Consider the following 21,138-nt stretch of genomic DNA (forward strand, 5'->3'; position numbering starts at 1 on the left):
GTCTCGTGTGTGTGTGTGTGTGTGTGTGTTTGAAGGTATGCGGTGGTGGGATTTACGAGGCCTATAAAGATGCAGTAACATTGATGTGAAGCTTCCTGTATAAATCAGTGCGTAGCCCCCTGGGCCCCACCCCCCCCTCCCCACCTCCCTTTACAGGAGGGCCAGGGCAGTGTTTGGGGTGGGGGGGGTTGGTTGGGGGTGGCAGTGCACAGTGAGCGAGACCCAGCCTGTGGACAACCTTTTACCAACACATCACTGATTAACTCAGCCCCCGTCCCAGCACGTGTGATGCCATCTATCACCAGGCCCTGCTGGTGTCTGAGCCTGGGACATGTCAGACTGCCCACCCACCCCAGGTACAAGCCCAGGGCAGATGCCGCGAAAGGCTGTGCCCTTGTGAGCGTCTGGCTTCATGTTGCAACGAGCCGGGAAAGCAAGTCTGTCAGACCCCGTTCAGCAAAACCATCAACGTTTACATAGCATTTACAGCCCGCGAGCGGGTCACTGGGGCCCAGTTTGTCCACACGCGAGAACTTCAGTAACTGGGGCAGGTGGGTGTGGTGAGAGGGTGGGGGGGTGAGTGGGGCTGGGGGCAGGCAAAGAGAGAGAGAGTGTGTGTATACAATCGGTCATTCACTTCACGGCTGTGCGGGACATCGTTGTGCACAAATTGGCTGCCACGTTTCGCCCGCAAAATCACTGTGTAGTGCTTTGGGAGCATATAAGGCACTGTGACGAATGCAACGATTATTATACAGTATTCTATAACCTTCTGGGCCTCTCTCTCTCTCTCGTTCGACCCCTTTCCCTCCCTCCCCTGTGTCCCTGAGCGAGATTGCTTGTCTGGGCTCTTGTCTTTGCTGGACACAGTCATGGGCTAAGTTTGTGGCTCTTATTGAGCAAAAAAGTTCTTTTTTTAATCTTTAAAAAAGCTACGCGATAGAACGAGCGTTTAATCAACAAATTAATGTTCCTTCTTCTCGCCCTTGCAAATGCTAATCTCTGAATTGTTCATCAAAAGGGGTCAGTTTAACAGCTCATTAATCAGCATCTATTGGTGTCTAGCCAGTGCGAAAATACACTGCCAGCATTCACCCACAGCTCAGCGCAAACCCACAGGACTGATGGTACATGTGCCTGGGTACCTGTATGTGTGAGCCTGTGTGTGTATGTGTGCATCTTTATACATACCTGTCTGTGTGTGTATGTGTATATATTGCCTTGCCTCTCTGTGCAAACATGTCCATATAATAATAATAATCCTTGCATTTGATATAGCGCCTTATCACATCATTGAGACGTCTCAAAGCGCTTCACACAATATACGGTTAACTGAATTGACTGTGTAGTTTGTGGGCAATTGTGCACAGCAGCGTCCCACACACAGTCATGGATTAAGTGACCAAATGATTATTATTTTTTATATCATTTATTATTGGAGTTGGAGTTGGTGAAGCCGGGGATGAGGATGGAGGAAGGAGCCATTGTTGGAAGCCCACAGTAGTCTCTCTCCGGGGCCCCATTTATTATAATCTAATAAGATGGTATCTACTTCTGAAAATCTGTAAATATACTTCGGGATAAGACAGCTGTATTCATAATTCATAGATACTAAAGAGGCAGAGAGAGCGAGAGAGAGAGAGCATTTCATTCCACGCAGATCCTGGAGTGAGATGAAAGACACTCTCTCACCCTTACGCTCACGTTAATCTCTCAATCTGGTTCAGTTTTCAATAAACTGCTAACAAACAGTGACTCCCACTACACGACTGCTGATCTCTCTCTCTCTCACTCCCTCTCGCTCCCTCCTTCCTCACCTCACTCTCTCTCTCTCCCTCTCTCTCTCTCTCTCTCCCTCCCTCCCTCACAAAATTACTGCTGTTTTCCTTTACCTTAATCACAATCTTTTAGAAAAATGTCTTTTGGTGTCATTCTGTTTCTCTCTTTCTATCTCCCTCTTCTCTCACTCGCTGGCTTTTCTTTCTCGTCTCTTTTTATCTTCTCTCTTTTTCTCTCCTCTCTTTCTCACCCTCCCTCCCTCTCTCGTTCTTTCTCTCCCTCCCCTCCCTCCCACTCCTTCTCCTCTTTTCATCTCCTCTCCCTCTTTCTCTCTCTCTGCGCCTTTTCTTTCTCCTCTCTCATCCCTCTCTCTATTTCGCCCCCTTTCCCTCCCTCCCCATCTCTCTCTCTCTCTCTCTCTCTCTCTCTCTCCCCCCTTCGGCGAGGACACAACGGGAGTAACTCACTTCTGTTTTGCGAGTCAGACCCACAGCATCTGTAACATTTTACACCGGATCCTTATGCCGTTCGCCCACAAAGCACTTTGAAACTCTGTGATGTTCCAAGGCACTGGAGCAGGCCCTGAGATTATTTATCACCTTATTTTATCCTCGCAATTCTTCGGGCTTTTAAACTCATTTGACTGCAGCACAGGTTTTTCTTTAGTGTCACAGGTTTTATTTATATATATATATATCTATATACGTACCGGGGGACCAGAAGGTTGTGATATTTACCATATCATCTAAAAAAAATATTCTTTTTTAAAGACTTATTAGAACATTGGAATGGTATCATGACTTTTTGGTCTCCCTGTATATACAGACAGCCTGAATCAGAAGTCCTTACTCTGACTCATGGAGTTTTTAATTATTAATTATGTTCTTTATTTTCAGTCAATTGCGCCTTAAAAAGTATATTCTGTGAAACGCTTTTTAAGACGTCTCGAAGACATGACGAGGTGCTATATTAAATGCAAGGATCATTATTATGATTATTATTATTATTTTAAAGACAACATTCCTGGAGAGTGTGTAGCTATTACAGGAGATGTCTGTCATTCATCGTGTGTGTGAACATTTTTGTCACTGAGTTGATGTGTGTAAATGTCTCCGTGGCTATGCTGCTCAAACATCTCACACAGAGCTATGAGTAAGGACTTTTGATTCACGCTGTATATACAGTAAATATATATATATATAGTGTCTGTGTGTTTGATGATTTAATACAACAGCATGTATTTATACAGCTCCCTTCACGCGGGATAGGGTTCTGGAGCGATTGACAGTGGTGGGGTCTGACCCCGAGCCAGGGGGAGAGGCAGGGAGGGGTGAGGGGGGACTGTAAGCACCATCGAAAAGGAAGATCTTTAGGTGGGATTTGAAAGTGGGGGGGGGTGGGGGGGAGGGATGGGGCAAGGCGGAGGGATTGAGGGATTGAATCCCGTCGTAATAATTATCGTTGCATTTGATAATGGCGCCTTTCACGTTAGGAGGGAAGTGACGTCTCAAAGCGCTTCACGGGATTTAACTGTAAACTGTAGTGAGTGTGTAACGCGGGGACGAGATCGCTCTCGCAGTGTGGGATTCCACAGCCTCACACACGGTAAGTGAGCCAGAGGAAGTTGAAAGAAAAAAAAACACAATTGCTTCATAATGTTTTGTGGTGAAATCTCGGCAAAGACACACTGACGGCTTCACAACAGAGAGCGTTAAAAGGCATTGTGGAGGAATTGCTTATCTGATAGTTTTGTAATACAATCTCGATAGGTTAACATCGAGGCTTCTGCATTCCTGTATATAATCGCTGTATAAAATGGCTGGACAGTTGTGAGGTTCTGGTGGGCTGGAGTTATATCAGTTGAATCTTATTTGTATTAGTGTCAGGCGACGAGTGGTTCTGTTCCTTTGTGTTTTCCCTTTGGAAGCTATTGTCAAGGGGTGGAAAATTGGTTTGCCTATCTGTGCTACAGCTGACCTCAGGCATCAGCGCTGTTTGTCTATCAGTCAGTGGCTGGAGGGGTGCTTGGTGTTTTAGTGTGGAGGGGGGAGTGTGGAGTTCAATGGACAGTCTGCATACAATGCGAGGAGGTGGGAGAAAGTGGGAAGGTGTGGGGGGACAGGAGGAAGAAACAAAATTAACAAGTCGCTCTGTGTGTGTTTGTGTGTGCACTGTGTGTACTTGTGCACTGCATGTGTGTAGATATAACTGTGTGCTATGTTTGTGTATGCTGAATATGTGTACTTTGATGTGATGTGTGTGCGTTTCATCCACAAAATATACAGTCAATTCCCTTTACAGTGTATTCTGTGAAGCGCTTTGAGACGTCTCGAAGCCATGATAAGGCGCTGCGTCAAAGGCCAGGATTATTATTATTGTTATTGAACGTTTCAGTCAGATCATGCTCTCGACCTCCTGAACTACAAAACTATATCACTGTATTCAGCCTCTCATTAGCAACTCAATGATATTTTCCTCTTAAAGTTGCTTAATCTTCCTCTCTCCCTCTCTCCCTTCCATTCTCCTTTTCCTTATCTTCACTATATATTTTAGTCTATATTCAGGGTTTTTTTTCCCTCTCCTTTTCTCTTTCTCTTCTCTCTTTCCTCTTTCTCTGTGTTTTTCTCTCTCTCTAATTTTTATTTTCTTTCTCCCCTGCTCTGTGTTTTTCCCCCACTTTCTTTCCCTCTCATTCTCTTCCTGTGTTTCTCTCTCTCTCTCGCTCTGCCTCTCTCTGTCTGTTTCTCTATCTCTCTCCGAGTCGTGCTCTATTTTCTCTCTCTCTCTCTCTCTGCCAAACCCTGGCCAAACCTCTCCCGGGTCTCTGCCAACATCGCTCTGTAAACTCTCTGTGGAGTCCTGTAACTCAGTGGTTAGAGCACTCGCCTCACAAGTGAGAGACCTGAGTTCAATCCCCAGGGGGTCAGGGCCAAACCTCGGGCAAGTTTCCTTACTCCACACAGAGCCTAATAATAATCCCTCCAAAACCACAAACAATAATAAATTGGTCATTTTCAATCTACGACTGTTTGTGGGACATTGCTGTGCGCAATTGGCTGCCGCGTTCGCCCACAAATATACAGTCAATTCACTTTACAGTGTGTTCTGTGAAGCGCTTTGGGACGTCCTCCCGACGTGAAAAGCGCTATATCAAATGCAAGGATTATTATTATTATAAACAGCCGGCAGACTGTATGTGAGAAAAAATAGGTTCAACTCTCCCCAAAGTGTTCACACCTTTCCTCAGGGGATATAGCAGTGCCAGGCACTATGTGTGTGTGTGTGTGTGTACATACACACGAGGGATGTTGAGATGTGCGCAACTGTGTATATGTGTGTGTCTGTCTATATTGGTGTGGGTCTGTTTTTTCTATATAGATGGAGAAGCAGGTGTTTCTTGTCTTGCTTCCACATGTTGGGTCCTAAGTTATAAAATAAAAGGCTTTAACATCTAGTGTCTCTTCTGGGTTCACACTGCAGTGTTGCCGTGTGCTCTGCACAGCCCGAGCAGTGCTTTAGAGCAGGTGGGGATCAGCCTGGGATGTTTTGAAGGCGTGATAAGGCGCTATGTCAAATGCAAGGATTATTATTAATAGTAATATTGTTATATGATAATAATAATGCTTGCATTTAATATAGTGCCTTACCGTGTCATTGAGACGTCTCAAAGCGCTTCACAGATTATAGCGTAAAGTGGAGTGACTGTATATTGTGGGTGAAACGCGCAGCCAATTACTTCAAGCTTTTCCGTGGAACAATAAAGGGGCTAATTTGTTGCTGGTGGGTGGGCCGGGCTGTGGTGCCTTGTGTTGTTGCCGTGTGGGTTTGGGACCCTGGCTCCTATTGTGCCTGATCCAAAGGGCAAACTGTAGGCTTTGGATCTCTCGGAACCAATCCCCTTATACAGTGTGTGTATGACATTTTATTAGATGGTATTATGCTGAGTTACAGGGTTGTTGTGTGTCGAGTTACAGGGTTGTTGTGTGTTATAAGATGGCATCAGTCTTGACTATAACTCAGGTAGGTTTGACACCCTGAGTCTGTTGAGATGAAGTGTGGGTTGGGGTTGGGGTTAGGGTTGGGGTTAGGGTTGGTATTTGGGTTGGTGTTTCATAAGATGTTTTGAGAAAGGGGAGAGCACAAAGTGCTTCTCTTTCACCCTAAAGCAATTTGAAAAATCTTAGCACTTGGCCAAGTCATCCCCACACTTTGATCTCTCTTTTATTCTAACTTCCTCCCTCTTTTCACCCCCGAACTACAATCAGCTTCAGATGTAAACGTAGCTGAGACTTCCACCTCCCTCCCTCCCTCCCTCCCTCCCAGCAGAAGTAGTAATGGGCTTTAAGAAGCCTGAACCTCAAAGAATTAAGAGTCGATCTCACTCCACACACACACACACACACTCTCCCCTCCCTCTGCACTGCTCTGCTTCGAATACGCAGAGACTCTGTGCACTATTTTTGTATCGGCTCCTATTGAATAATTTGGTCACTTAATCCACGACTGTTTGTGGGACACTGTTGTGCACAATTGGCTGTCGCGTTTCACTCAGAAAAATACAGTCACTACACTGTATATCCCATGAAACGCTTTGAGACGTCTTGAAGACGTGATAAGGCGCCATATCAATTGCAAGGATTATTATTAGCACCAGCTGATCTCCGTGTGTGTGTGTAAAAAAACATGACATCCATTTCGTTATTTCCTGATTTTAAAAAAATGTTTTTTTTTGCTGTTGCAAAATATCCTAATTTTTATTAATTTAAAAAAAAACTTCTTCCTGTGCAAATAATGAAACTGAACTCCCCCCAAAACAAAAACGAAATCACAAAATAAACGAAATGAATGGTGATCGCGAGTGGCCGTTTCGGGGCTTTTTTTTCTGCAGAATGAAAAACAAGAGAGAAAAAATAAGAAAAGAGGCAAATTCTAACAACCGGAAACGAAACAAAAAAGGCGCTGAATGTCGGCAAACGTTCCTCTTTAGCTATTTTTAAACATTTGTAATACAAGTTACAATTTTTTATATTAGAATCATTTTGCCTGTTTGTATTTCTCTCTCTCTCTCTCTCTCTCTCTCCCTGCTTTTTTAAAAAATACAAAAAGACATATTAAACAAGAAAAACCCTCCCATTCTTTTCTCTCGGTTTACTGCCTCTCTCTCTCTCTCTCTCGCTCTCTCTCTCTCTTTCTCATTTCTTTTATCTCTATTTTTTCGCCCACAAAATATACAGTCAATTCACTTTATGGTGTATCCTGTGAATCGCTTTGAGATGTCTCGAAGACGTGATAAGGCGCCGTATCAAACACAAGGATTATTATTATTATCTCTGTATCTCTCTGTCACACTCCATTTTTTCTGTTTCTTCCTGTTCTCTCTCTCTATCTCTGTCTTCTCTGTCTCTCTCTATCTCTCATTATCCCTCTCTCCCCCACCCAACCCCAATAAAAAATATCAAGTTCAGCTTGCACAGTGCAACCCCCCTGTACACGTATCCCTCCTCAATCCGTAGTTTCAATTTCCCGATATTCTTGTGTCTCTTGCTGGCTCGGGCTTTGTTAATAATTCGGCGAGGGCTCATTTGAATATTAAAAAATTTCTTTTAATCATCAGAGGCAGGAGCAGCTCTCATGAATATTCATATTGCGACTGGATTCTAGTTCATTACACACACACACACCCTGCAGTAAAACCCAAACACTCATCAATCCCCTTCACTATGCCCCGCTGGCAGTGTGATTGGCTGCCTCCCTGGTCTTGATCGATTCTTGATGAGAAACGCTACCATTTCCATCTCCCCCCCACCCACCCCCCCCCCCACCATCCTCGCCCCCCGCCCCGAAACCCCCCACCTCCCCCAGAAACTTAGCAGCGCGAGAACACAGCTCGCAAACTTACACAAAACCTTTCCGTTTATTACCTTGTTTTCTTTTTCTCCTTTTCCCCACTTGCGCCCGCGCTCTCTCTCTCTCTTTCTCGTGCCCCCCTTTCTCCTCGCTCTCTCTCTTTCCTCCTTCCCTCTCTCCCTCCGAAATTCCATCCCGGCCCGCCACCCCCTCCCCCCTCCTCCCCTCCCCTCACGACAAAAAAAACTCCCAGAAATTGATTTTGGTCCTGAATATTTGTCAAGAGAGTTGACGCAAGTTTAATTTGCATAATGACTTTGTACTTCTGCATTAATAAAATTTGCATATGAAGCTCTGTTAATTACTTTTGATCATGCTTTTTGCATTCATGCATGGTAATTTTCATGACTTTTGAGAATTAATGTCTTGGTGTGCGCGTGTGGAGGGGAGGGGAGGGGGGAAGGAGCGAGAGAGAGAGAGAGAGAGAGATGATCCCACTCTACTGTTGTAGAACTTTGAGTATCAATTCCTATTTCCTACACCTTTCTGCCAGTCGACTCTGAGAAGCTTAAACAAAACTATTATTGCTAAATATTAACAATAAAAATATAGAGAGATTTTTGGACGACCTGGAGATTTCATTCAGATTTTTAATGAATTCCCCCCTTCTCTCTCTCTCTCTCTCTCTCTCTCGCGCGCGCTCCCTCTCTCTTTTGTTTAATTAACAAGCCTGGGACAATTGCTCGTGACATGGACTGTGCAGAGCAGTTTATACACTGGCTCACAGCCTCCTGTCTCCAGTGTGCGTTAGGCTTCACTGCTGCTCATGGGATAGAACAGAATAATCGGCTCTCATTTGCTCTGCTTTCAGCTGTGTGTGATTTAGAATTCCTCCCTCCCTCCCCCCCTCACAAAAAAATGAGCTTTTATATTTTTGTTGAATTTTCTTTCTATTAGGAGGGAGGGGAGGGGAGAGCGCGAGCGAGGAGGTAAAGGGAATGTGTGTGTATGTGGGGGTTTGGGGCGGGTGGTTTTCGGTTGTGTGCTAGTTGTTTAGATCCATTACCCCGAATCCAGTTTAATTGTGCTGACAAAAATTAATAATAATCGTTGTGTTTGACCCAGTGCCTCATCACGTCGTTGAGACGTCTCAAAGTGCTTCACAGGCTACGGTGTAACGTGAAGTGACTGTGCTTTTATCACCACACTTAATGATAAAACGCTATGCAGCAGTTTGAGGCGTCCACCCTCCCGACGAGGAAGGAGATTTGCTAAAAGAATGATAAAAGTCCTTGGATTTGTCACTCGTGTTCACCAGCTCCCTGCTCCCGGGGTGGGGTGGAGAGAGAGAGAGAATCTTAAAAGAAAAGCTGACAATTCATTCTCGGTCCTTGGCCTCAGTCTCTCAGTGGAGATCTCTGAGTTGGGGATTGGAATGAGCTGCCTGTACTGTGTTGTGTTTTCCTACACTGTAAGACAGGGCGAGAATCTCCAAACTCCACTTTGTATTTTGCTGTTGTTAATGAGAGAGAGAGAGAGAGAAAGAGAGAGAGCAAGATCTTTCCACAGTTGTTTGAGCTCCGAGAGAGATTATTACAATAATCCTCGCATTTTGACACACGTGCTTCACTACCTCCTCGAAGTGGCTCCTTCACAGCAGATTGTTTCTGTCGAGACCGTACTCGCTCGCTCTCCCCGTGTATTTGTGTGTGTGTGTGTGTGTGAGAGAGTCTGGTCATGTTATAATAATAATAAATTATAATCCTTGCATTTTACACAGCGCCTTACCCACGTCGAAACATCTCAAAGGGTTTCACAAGATTTTTTACTGTATTTGTGCAAAATTGGGCTGAGGCGTTCCTGAATATTCCCCGGGTATATTTTCGTGTTCCTCCGATTTAACGCTGTTTATCATTAAGGGGGATGTGCGTGTGCAGCAACACAAGGCATAAGGCAGAGAGACGTTTAAAATCCCATGGAAATAAAAGGATCTGGGGTGGGAGAGAGGAGAGGATCAGTGGGGGGGGGGGAAGTTATTGTGAGCTGAGATGTTTTGTATGGACTCCCCCCACCCCCTCCCTGTGTGTGGGGTGAATTGCGCTGACAGAACCTCCCGACTGTAATGGAATTAAAAAACAGAAAGAAAGCCGGAGAAACAATCATTTCCATCACACGCTAAATATAGCTCACATTCACACCCCCTCCCCCCCTCCCTCCCCCCCTCCCTCACTCCCTGCTGGGCTTAAACACACGTGTGTGGTTTGTAGGATGGCAGAGGAACAGGAGGAGGACTGTTGTTTGGGAAGGGAAGGGGTGCATTGGTGGTGGTGGGGGGGAATTTGTAGAGTGGGCGGCCCGTGGTCGGGGTGCGGGGGGGTGGGGGGGAATCGAAGCGTCAATATTGATTGGGAGTTCCAGCGTTATTTGTTAGTTAATTAATTTCACAGGGGGGTGGGGAGAGGGAGAGGATAATATTAATGTTGATTTATCTTTATTATTTGTGTGATAGAGAGAGAGTAAACTCTTCACAACTTGACCCTGGCCTAACTTGTCACTACCACATAAGTCATCGTTCTTGTCAATATCTCGGCCACATTGATTGATGTATTTATACGTATGTCTAACTCGCTGCTCCCGATAACCCATCACTGAGCCCTTTGCCCCCTGGAGTGACGAGTTATCAGATATTTACTGTAATGTGATTATTACTCCTCTCTGTAGGGCGTTGCTGGGGCAGATTATCAGTGAAACGTTTCGAGATGTGTGTGCCAGGTGAAAGGGAGCCGTGGAAATGTAAGTTGCCGCTGTTTACTGCCGGCTTTGCTGCCGATTTATTGTTCCAACACTGAACTCCGCGGCAACCTTTCACATAGGCCAACAAACAGCTCGGTCTGGCTCACAGAGACAGAGTGGCCATGGGCGGGCGGGCGGGTGGGCGGTGAGAGAGCGAGAGAGAGAGACACAGAGGGGGAGAAACAGGTCTGACGGCATGTTTCAGAGAGAGTTTATTTTGGAGTCGAGGTTTTGAAAGCGAGAGAGAAGGAGCGAGGAGAAGGGGCTTTTGGAGAGCGAGAGTGACACACCGTGCGTTTCACATCTTCATACCTTCACATCAGTTATAATAATAATAATCCTTGCATTTGATATAGCGCCTCATCACATCTGTGAGACGTCTCAAAATGCTACACAGGATACACTGTAAAGTGAATTGACTGTATATTTTGCGGGTGAAACGTGGCAGCCAATTGCGCATAGCAGCGTCCCACAAACAGTCGTGGATTGAACGACCAAATGTTTATATATATTATATATATATGTGTTCCCCAACAATCCCCCCAAATAAAATCAGACGCTCACTCCATGTCTGTTTGTGGGTATGTTGCTGCAAGCGAAAAGGGGTTGCTGCGTTTGTCCACAAAACACACAGTCACTACACTACAGTAAACTCTTGTGAAGCTATATAAATGCAGGTTGTTGTTGTTGAAGCACTTTGTGACGTCCTCCCGACGTGAAAGGCGCAGTATCAAACGTAAGGACCATCATTATTATTGTTTTTGAAGTAAACTTGACGACAGACTGTGGATGGTAAAAAAAAATGTTTTCTTTTCTAAATTTTCGGTTTGAAGTTTTGCTTGGCAATGTCTTTTGGGGGTTTTGTGGGGGGAGGGGGTGGGGGTGGGGGGGTGCGAGGGGAGGGGGAAAGAACAAAAATTTACAGGAGGGAGTTTCTCCCGGATTGACCTTGGCATTGCTCTCCCCCTCTCAGGCGTGCCCTCACGCCCCTGTCCCCACGTTGCTAGTCTGGTGGCCAGGGGCTTCTGTGGGCTCTTGGCTGGTTTGAAGCCTGTGATGTGCAGCAGCTATGCTCGACAGGACGGCCGTGCGAGGCGGGTTTGCACTTGCTCAGGTGCTGAGAATAATCCACACTTTGATGACGCCAGCGGTTTTTTTTGCAACAGAACAGGGTTGGCTGTTTATCTCTTCTGCTTCTGCTTCTCAAACCTCTTCCGGGCTGGGGGTGTGTGTGTGTGTGCCGGAGGTGGGGGGGTGGGGGGCAGGTTAACTAACTCTTGAGTATTTAGCGGAGAATGTAAAGGCGGGGGTGTGAGAGGGAGACATGGGCAGGGTTTATTAGGTTTATTAGGTCGCTGATGTCTCTAACTATGTTTAGTTTCTGCTTCTCCTGTTTAATCGACACACGACCGGTCTGTGTGGAATCAAACCGGGGGGAGGGGAGAAAGAATGACAGTAACTTGATCTTTTCTGCATTTGCTTCTAGTATTTATTTGGCGATTGCACTTTATTTGCGAACTTGCTTTTTGTTTCCATTAGTAAACTTTTTGCCCACAAAATACACAATCAGTTCACTTTACAGTGTATCTTGTGAGACGCTTTGAGACGTCTTGAAGACGTGATGAGGCGCTGTGTCAAATGCAAGGAATATTATTGTTATTTTAAGAGATTTTTTTCTCTCTCTCCCCCACGGCCCGCCCCCCCATCCCCCCCCCCCCCCCCACCCCCCCCGAGACCATAGCAGAACTGTTTTAAATGCAGATTCACACACATTAAGCTCCCAGAGCTGCCGTGTTAGTGTGGGGAGAGTCAAGCCTGTTCTGAGGGTCTATATTTAGTGTTAAATCAAAGCTCTCTGGTTTAAATCCAGGCAAGATGTTCCCATTTTAACTATGAAAGGAAGCGAGTTGGAAGCCTGTAGTATTTTTTTATCGTTGTCTTTAAATGGAGTTTGGTTGCCTCGCACAGCTGGTGCTCATTAAGATATGCACTATCAATAAAATAGCATGTGTAATTAATTTTTAATGCAGTATTGTAAGTAGCACTTTAAAGCCTTCCAGAACAGGGGGAGTTTTTTGATGACCAGTGAAGAGAGATGACAGTGATTATATCAGCTGGTTAAAATAGGAGGTCCGTCGGGCAGGGGGGAGACAAAGGGGATGGGCGGACAGGGTCAGGGGTTAGGCCCCATGGAGTCCTGTCACGTAATGGTTAGAACGCATGCCCTGCAAGCGAGAGAACCTGGGTTTGATTCCCGGGCAGGGTGGAACCTTAGTTTCCTTACTCCACACTCCTCTGTTCCCCTAGCAGTAACTAGGAACCAAGTTGTTAGTCGATTGGCGGATCGCTTTTCCCGGGCTAATAATCCCTCAAAAAAAAAATGTAAATAAAAAAATAATAATAATCTGGTCATTCAATCCACGACTGTTTGTGGGGACGCTGCTGTGCGCAATCGGCTGCCACGTTTCGCCCACAAAATATAAGGTCACTCCACTTTATAGTGTATCCTGTGAAGCGCTTTGAAACGTCTCGAAGACGTGATCAGGAGCAATATCAAATACAAGCATTATTATTGTTATTGTGTGCAGACATTGGCAAAGAACGCAGTGGGGTGGGGCACAGTGATGACAACTGTTGACCTGCCAAAAAATACCTAATTTTAGATCCTCTCCCCCCTCCTCCGGGCCCTCCCCCTGCTCTACCTCCGCTTTGCCCGAGCCTCGGCTCTCATCAACCTGCACCTAACCTCTCTCTGTGGTTTAGATGAGTAGGGTGTGTCCCTCAGGGGAGGGAGGGAGAGCGAGAGAGATAGAGAGAGGCCACACGTCATTAGCCTCCTGCACTCAAAAGCTCTAGCAGGGCAGGTGGTCCAGCTGGACAAGCAGTGGGACAGCTTGCCAGCAGCGCTCTCACTGGCAAGCTGTGTGGTTTTACCTGTCCCCAACGCACACTAAACGATACCCGGTATTCCTTGCGTTTACACAGCGTCTTTCACATGGTCAAAACTTTTATTATAAAGTGAGTGCGACTGTGAATATTTGTTGGCGAAACGCAGGAGCTAATTTCCGCACAACAGCGTCCCACAAATAGTCGTGGATTGAGTGACGATAGGGGTTCCTGCTAACTGCGGGGCAAACAGAGGAAACTTGCCTACATTTTCAACCAAATACAAGTTGTTGTTGTTGTTCCACTGGTGCTTGATTCGATCCAGTTCTCTCACTCAAAAAAAAGTTTTAAGTGAACTCTACGCATGTTTGTTTGCGGAGACAAGAAAATGCTTTCAGCTCCTCCTGAACTGCAGCGAATTGAAGGGGAGGAGGAGGAAAGGCTTGTCACCTAGTTGTCTGCCATTCAGTTGCCTCCGATACTTTCCAGAAGGATTTTAAGCTTCACTGTGTTTATTTTGAAATCCTGTGGTGTTTGAGTTATTCTGTAAAGTAACAGAGAGAGAGAGAGAGAGAGAAAGAGAGAGAGACCAGGAGAATCCATTCACAACCAGGTTGTTGGCAGGTGTGAGAAAAGAGATCCCAGGCTGGGTCTGACCCGAATCCCGATCTCAGGTGGGGGGCAGTCGTAACGAGTGGTCTTTGCCCCCCGCTCTCACCTCCTCCCACCTCCCCGGACAAGCAAGGAGTGCAGGAAAGGGTCGAAGGGGCCTCTTTCACCTGAACCCCTCATCGCAGGGAGACATGATCCAATGTGAAGGGAGTTCTATAACATGCGTTGCTGTTGTGTTCTCGTGACCCATCCTGGTCCTCATCTTCAAAGCCCTCCATGATCTTGCTCCCCCCACCTCTGCGACCTCCTAACCCCCTACCATTCTGTTCGCTCCCTCCACTCAGCGGGTTCCTGCCTGCTTCACGTCCCCCGCCTCGCTCGCCCCACTATTGGTGTGCAGGCCTTCTGCCACTCTGCACTCACCCTTTGATCTCCATCCCGCAGACCCTCCGCCTCGCCCCCTCCCTCGCCTCCTTCAAGACCCTCCTCTTCGACTGTCCTTTCGATCTCCCTCAGCTCGGGTCCGAAACTCTGTCTGTCCCGAGCCTGGGACGTCCTCCCGACGTGAAAGACATTTTACAAATGTGTTTTTGTTGTTGTCGTCCCGTCTTGGACGGTATTTCAGCAAAAGCTTCCGTCAGATACTGCGGCCTGTTTGTTTGTTTGTTTGTTTGTTTGTTTGTTTGTTTGTTTGTTTGGGGGAGATTAGAGCAGGCGGCTAATTGAGTTTTTTGATGACCGGTGAAGAGAGATGACAGTGATTATATCAGCTAACCTGACCTTTCATTAATGTTAAGTGTCAGAGAGTTGGTGTCACTGTCTGAAAAGCAGGTCATGTTGAGCAACCCGATGGGTTTAGTCTCTCTCTCTCTCTTGCTGTGCTCTCTCTTTCTCTCTCTCTCTCTCTCGCTGTGCGCTCTATCTTTCTGTAGCTGACTTTCCCTCTCTCTCCCTCTCTGAGCTCTTTCTCTGGCTCTCACTCTCTGACCTCCTCTCTCTCTCTCTCTCTGAGAGTGCAAAGACATGCTGTGTAATTCAGTCATAACAATCAGAAGGCAGTCAGGAATGTAGAGGAACAATGCCCCACAGCACACGGGCAGCTCCATCCCGGCCTTAACTCTCCGAGTGCCGGCATCTGTGTGTCCGCAGAGACCAGCCACGTCCCAGGATTATTATTATTATTAATAACATTAATAAATAATATCCTTACATGTTATCACATTATTACGTGTTACTACAGCGCTCACACAGTCCAAATGCTTCAAAGTGGTTCACAGGTCAACGTTGTCAAGTGTAGTGACTACTTCCAGGCAAAAGTGGCAGCTCGTGTGCGCATCGCAATGTCCCACAAACAGCCATGACTGAAGTGGGGGAAACCACTCACTTCTCTTCTCGGGATCTTTAATGTTGACCCGAACAGGTGGAGTTCAGCACATGGTGTGGTTTTGCCAACAACTCCTGCACAGCACTGCAGTGTCGGCTTAGAATATAGAAGCTCAAAGTCCCGACGTGGGGCTTGAACCCACAACCTTCTGACACAGAGACGAGACTGCTTCAAAAAAATTTTGGCTGGCACCTTGCGTGCATCTATGTGTTTGTTTGAGTGTGTGTGTGTGCATGCGTCTATGTATTTGTGTGTCTGTGTGCGTGCGTCTTCTGTGTTTGTGTGTGAGTTTGTATGAATGTGTGTGTGTGTGCCCGTGGATTTGTGTGTACACGAGAATGTGTGCGGTGTGTACATGAGAATGTGTGTGTTTGTATATGAGAATGTGTGTGTGTGTATGTGAGAATGTGCGTGTTTGTGTGTGTGTGTGTGTTTAGTGTGCGTTTATGTATTTGTGTGTACATGAGAGTGTGTGTGTATGTGTGTTCGCATGTGAGTGTGACAATCAGTGTCGGGCAGGCACTCTGGGTTATAAGCAGTTGATAATTACTCTCAGCGAGTTCTTCCATCGTCGCTTTGATTTTGCTGCGCGTGTTCTATGTTTCGCTGGAGCGTGTTTGACAAGCGTTGAGGTTTAATCTGGATTTACAGGGCCCTTTGTTTGGCAGTCGGGATCTGCAGCAGTTTGTCCCTGATTACAGGAATGTGGCTCCGACATTCCTCATGACTCTCTCCTGGGGGGAAGGGAAGCTCCCAGGAGCTGGTGGTGAAACCACACCATGTGCTGAATGAACTCCACCATGTGCTTTCTACACTCCGAGGTGCGAGCCCTGTGAATAATAATCATAATAACAATACTTACAAGTGATACAGAACCGTATCATGTTGTTGAGACGTTTGAAAACGCTTCACACAAGATACTGTAAAGTGAATTGACGGTCTATCTTATGGGCGAAACGCGGCAACCAATTGCACACAGTGATGTCCCACAAACAATCATGGATTGAGTGACCACATTTTTTTTCAGGGATGATTACCCTCAGAAAAATGATTCGCCAATTGAGTAACAAACAGGTTCCTACTTACTGCTGGTAAACAGAGGCGTGTGTGGAGTAAGGAAACTTACCTAACGTTCCGCCCTGACCCACCTGGAAACCGAGCTCGGTTGCAAGGCGAGTGCTTTAACCACTGAGCTACAGGACTCTACCGGTGAAGGGCGCTATGTAAATTAAGGATTATTGCTGTTGTTGTTTCACCAAAAGGGGTCTAGCCAAAGCCTCTGTGTGCCAGTCTGGCTCAGTCGGTAACCCGCAACCTTCTGCCTGGAGAGAGGTTACGTACTGAGCCGGGGGGACAGCTTGACTGAGATCCCAAATGACTCTGGGTTTGGCCGTTAACATTAATTCAAACTGTGCAGAGTTTTCTTTTGGGGGCAAATTCTTGCATTTAGGCCTGAAGTTGAGAGTCAGAGAGGGAGAGAAGGAGATGGAAGGAGTGAGAGAGAAGGAAGGAGTGCGGGAAGAAGAGAAGGAAAGAGAGAGAGAAAGGGAGAGAGAGAAAATTTGGCTTGTGCTTCGTTTAAAAACTACGGATGGGAAGAAAAAAAAAGCAAGAATTTAATTTAGGAATCAGCCAGAGATTCAGGACAATGGGGGGGGGGGGGGAAGAAATCCCACCCTGGTCTTCATCAACACTTTCTATGTAGCAACTTCAGAGAATCCACGAGTTGACAGATTGTTAAATTCAGTCCTAACTTTGAAGCCGCTTTTTCTTTAGATCTTAAAGGAATCTTACAGAGGGCGGGGGGGGGGGGGGGGAGAAACGGCTTCAAAACTGAGATGGCAATTAAAAATTTGCCAAAAATTCTGGATGCTCCGAAATGCTACGTAAATAGAGTCAATCTCGACCCAGGTGGAATTTCAACCTGAATAGTCTGAAGGCTCAGAGCAGGATTTTTCCTTTTGATAACGGTATTTGGTGAAGGAGATTTATTCCAGGACTTGGCCCCCTGTTGTGTGATGACAGAAGCGAGTGACACATACACACAGCTTCACAAGGTATAATGATACTAAGCCCTGCATTTGCTACATCGAGTGCCTCACCGCTACTCACAGCTCTTCACAGGGGATTTACTGTGAGGTGTAGTGACTGTGTGTTTTGTTGGCCAAGAGAGAGAAATGAGCAAAAAGGATAGAGAGAGAGAGAGAAAGAGAGGGGAAGAGAAAATGGAAGAGAGAGGGAGCGAGGGTGTCGTTTGTGTACATGTTGGGGGGGGGGGGGTTGTGGAAAGTTGACATTACTGTCCGTGTCAGTGTGTTGCTGATGGAAACAGATGGATGTCTCTCGTCTGTGTACAGTACCTGTGTGTCTGTCTGGAGAGCGGGGGGAGCATCGCACCTCAGAGAGAGAGATCACTGAGAGTCTTGTGTGACTGGGGCTGTGTATGACACACAGTCAGAGAGATGGTACAAGTCAGTGAGTGCTCAGTGTTTATCTGGATTTCATCCGGTTTTAAAACTCCAGTGGAAATCGCTGTAGCCGTTGGAAATCAGCTCGTGCACCCCGTGTGTTGCTGGGGCTTCCCTTTAAACACAAACCAATTACTTGCTTCTAGTGAATGGGAATTACCTCCTTCCTCCTCCCCCCTCCACAAAACAACCATGTTGCTTATTGTTTTTCTGCTTACAATCCCCCCACACCCCCCCCCACACCCCCCCCAATATAACTTTACAATAGCCTTTTGCACTTTACACGAAATCCTGTGAAATGCTTTGGGCCACAATGTTTATTATTATTATCATAATCATAATCGGTTGTTTATCTTTGTGTGTGTGCGTGTGTGTGTGGGGGGACGATTGCCACGTTTCGCCCACAAAATTCACAGTCGCTGCACTTTACAGTGAAATTCTGTGAAGCACTTTGAGACATTTCGATGCCACGATAAAGCGCCTCAAAGTGACTTTATTGCAAGTCACGACAGTTGATAGTAATTTGAGATATTTTAATGTGATGAGGTGCTCTATCAACTGCAGGGATTCATATTATTGTTTATTATTAATAATAATAAGGGGCTGTTCATACTCTAGGATCAGCTAAATGCACACCTGGAACTCAGTTCCCACAGAAGATTCCTGTATTATTTGCTCCATGTCTTTATTTACCTTTATTTAGCACAGATTTGCCTGAACTTGGAGCTCAAAACTATTTCTATCTCTTTGTCTCAGGAAGTGGGTGGGAAGAGTTTATGATAACTTCATAGACAAGTAACATACAGATTGTACACTGTGTGTGTGCGTATGTTGTGTGTGTGTGTGCTGTGTCTGTGTGTCTTTGTGTATGTGTGTGTGTATATACAAATAGCAGATTTAAGGCAAGAAGCTCAGGGCATTGTTGGAATGAACTCACTGACACCAGTGTTGGGGTGGGGTGGGGGGTGAGGGAGGTGGGGAGGTATTGGAGGGTGTGGAAGCCTTTGGGCTCAGTTGACTTGAGCTCTGTAGTTTAGACAGTCAGTCAGTCTGTCTGTCTGTGTGTCGGAGGGCTGGCTCCTGTGGTCTACAGCCTTGTAACATTCCTGCAGCCATTTGCTGCTCCCTGCCTGGTACACACACTACGTTATATAAGAACATTCAGTCTGGGCCAACGTGTGTGTGTGAGAGTGTGTGTGTCTGCGTGCGAGTGTGTGAGAGTGAGTGTACAAGTGTGAGAGTGAGTGTGTGCGCAAGGGTGTGTGCGAGTGTGTGAGAGTGAGTGTGTGTGTTGGGGGAGGGCGGGGAGATTGCAGACTGAGTGGAAAGTCAAAAGGTATTGATTGCTGTAACTCGACCAGCATTCCCCTACAAAAACACACAGTCACTACAATTTGCAGTAAACTCTGTGAAGCACTTTGAGACGTTCTTCCTGACATGAAATGGGCTGCGCTGAATGCGAGGATTATTATTGATTAGTCAGTTGATCGCAGCTTTGTATAAAAACCCTTTTGCGTATATAGAAAAGGAGAGAAAGTAATTGTGAGTTTGTGAAAGTTGTGACTGGATAGGTCCAAGGCTTTAGAGAGAGAGAGAGAGAGCACGTGATAGAGAGAGGAAAAAGGGCAAGACAGAGGTGAATGAGACAGCCTGTGACAGACGGATAGAGTGTGATAGAGAGACAGAGAGAGAGTGTGCACAATACAGAGAAAGTACTTGACAGAGAGAGAGAGAGAGAGAATGTGAAAAAGGGGTAAGGAGAGAGAGAGAGAGGTAAGGCCAAGTATGTTCCTTGTACCACATCAAAACTAGACAACTCCCAGTGGCCTGGATTCACCGACAAGGAGCAGTTGTCTGCTAAAAATCGCTGTCAGAATCTGAAAGTGCAAATGCATTTGTGTTTGACAGCTCCTCGTATTCTTTGCTGCTGTGTGTGTGCGCATATCTGTGAGTGTGTGTATCTGCGCATGTGTATGTGTGTGCATCTGCATGTGTGTGTGTGCGTATGTGTGGGGGTAGGGGCTGAAAGGGTGGAAGTTTGTTGGGAGTGGTATAAAGGGTGGGAGAGTGTATCTTGCTGAATCTGATACCTGTTTGAGGAAGGAGGATCCTCATCAGAATTAAAGCCACATGAAACTTCAGGTCTTTATGACTTAAAGATTGGCCCCAAGGTTCTATACAGTGGAGAGAGAGAGAGAGAGAGAAGAGAGAGAGAGTATTGGCAATAATAATAATCCTTACATTTGACACAACCTTCCGCATGGGGAGGATGTCTCAAAGCGCTTCATGGAGTCGCTGTAAAGTGCAGTGTATTTTGGGGCGAACGCAACAACAACGACGACTTGCATTTACACAGCGCCCCTCACACGGGGGTAGTTTCCCGGAGCGATTGAGAGTAGCGGAGTCTGATGCCAAGCCAGGGGGGAGAGAGGGAGGGAGTGGGAGAGGTGACTGTAAGCACGATCAAAAAGGAAGGTCTTTAGATGGGATTTGAAGGGGGGCTTGGGTGGGGGGGTGTGGTACCGGGTTGGGGGAGTCCTGTGCGTGGGGGGGCTGGTGCTATGTTTGTGTGTGTGTGAAGCTCTGGAATTGTGTTTGTTTCTGGTTTAATGGCTACTCAGTACGGATTCCACCCCTGGCCCAGGTTCTCGCTCGGCCTCTTTAGTGAAAACCGCGCTGGTAAAATATTTAGGGAGTGAGTAATGGCCGCGAGTGTGTACTGTCGTATCACATCGCACAGAGCCGGGCTGATTGAGGGGGAGACAGGAGGTCGATCTGTCAATCCTGTGCTGCGGCCTCTATCTGGGGTGACAACTACACACAAAGTCCATTATTGCTGCTTGGTACAGAGAGGAGGGGTTGATGGTGGTTTTTTGGAAGAGGTGTGTGGTAGTGGGGGGGGGGGGGGAACAGAGGGAGCACACAGAGGTGCACAGAAGACAAAGGGGGGGGTGGGGGGGCGATTCCCAATTACAAAATGTTATCTATCTAGTCAGTGTTGTACTGTCAAATCTCCTGGCTCTCAGACTGGGGCCAACATGGCTTGTACTTCACAGCTCAGGGACCCCTCGCTTGTGTGCGTGTGTGGTTAATGTGTCTGTGTCTGACACACGAGGGAGGGCACAGCAGACTGGGTGATGATTGAGGTTGGATGGGGCCAAAAGGCCTTCAGCGTCCAATACCATCACCTTCACCGCTGACACCTATCCCCTCCCCCGGTTAAAGGTATAAGTGATTAGCCCGCTGGTTCTGCTTGTACTGAGGACCTGTGGGTTCTGCCCCTGATATAGGGGAGCTGAGGGAGAGCCTCAAACCTGTGACATTTATGCTGGTTAGACTCCAGTGTTTAGTGAACTGTTGAGGCATTAA

The 21,138-nt window shown here is 46.6% G+C and overlaps 1 protein-coding gene across 1 annotated transcript in view; it reads left to right on the top strand.

Annotated features, from left to right (window-relative positions):
- Positions 1–10,347: 10,347 nt before the first annotated feature.
- Positions 10,348–21,138, top strand: part of bcl11ba (BAF chromatin remodeling complex subunit BCL11B a) — a 35,788-nt gene continuing 24,997 nt past the window's right edge. Inside the window, 1 exon segment of the mRNA XM_042338269.1 lies at positions 10,348–10,419. Within this exon segment, the coding sequence (XP_042194203.1) occupies positions 10,386–10,419 (34 nt within the window). The 5' untranslated portion in view covers positions 10,348–10,385.

Source organism: Callorhinchus milii, unplaced genomic scaffold (assembly GCF_018977255.1).
Source record: "Callorhinchus milii isolate IMCB2004 unplaced genomic scaffold, IMCB_Cmil_1.0 Scaffold9, whole genome shotgun sequence".
Lineage (NCBI taxonomy): Eukaryota > Metazoa > Chordata > Chondrichthyes > Chimaeriformes > Callorhinchidae > Callorhinchus > Callorhinchus milii.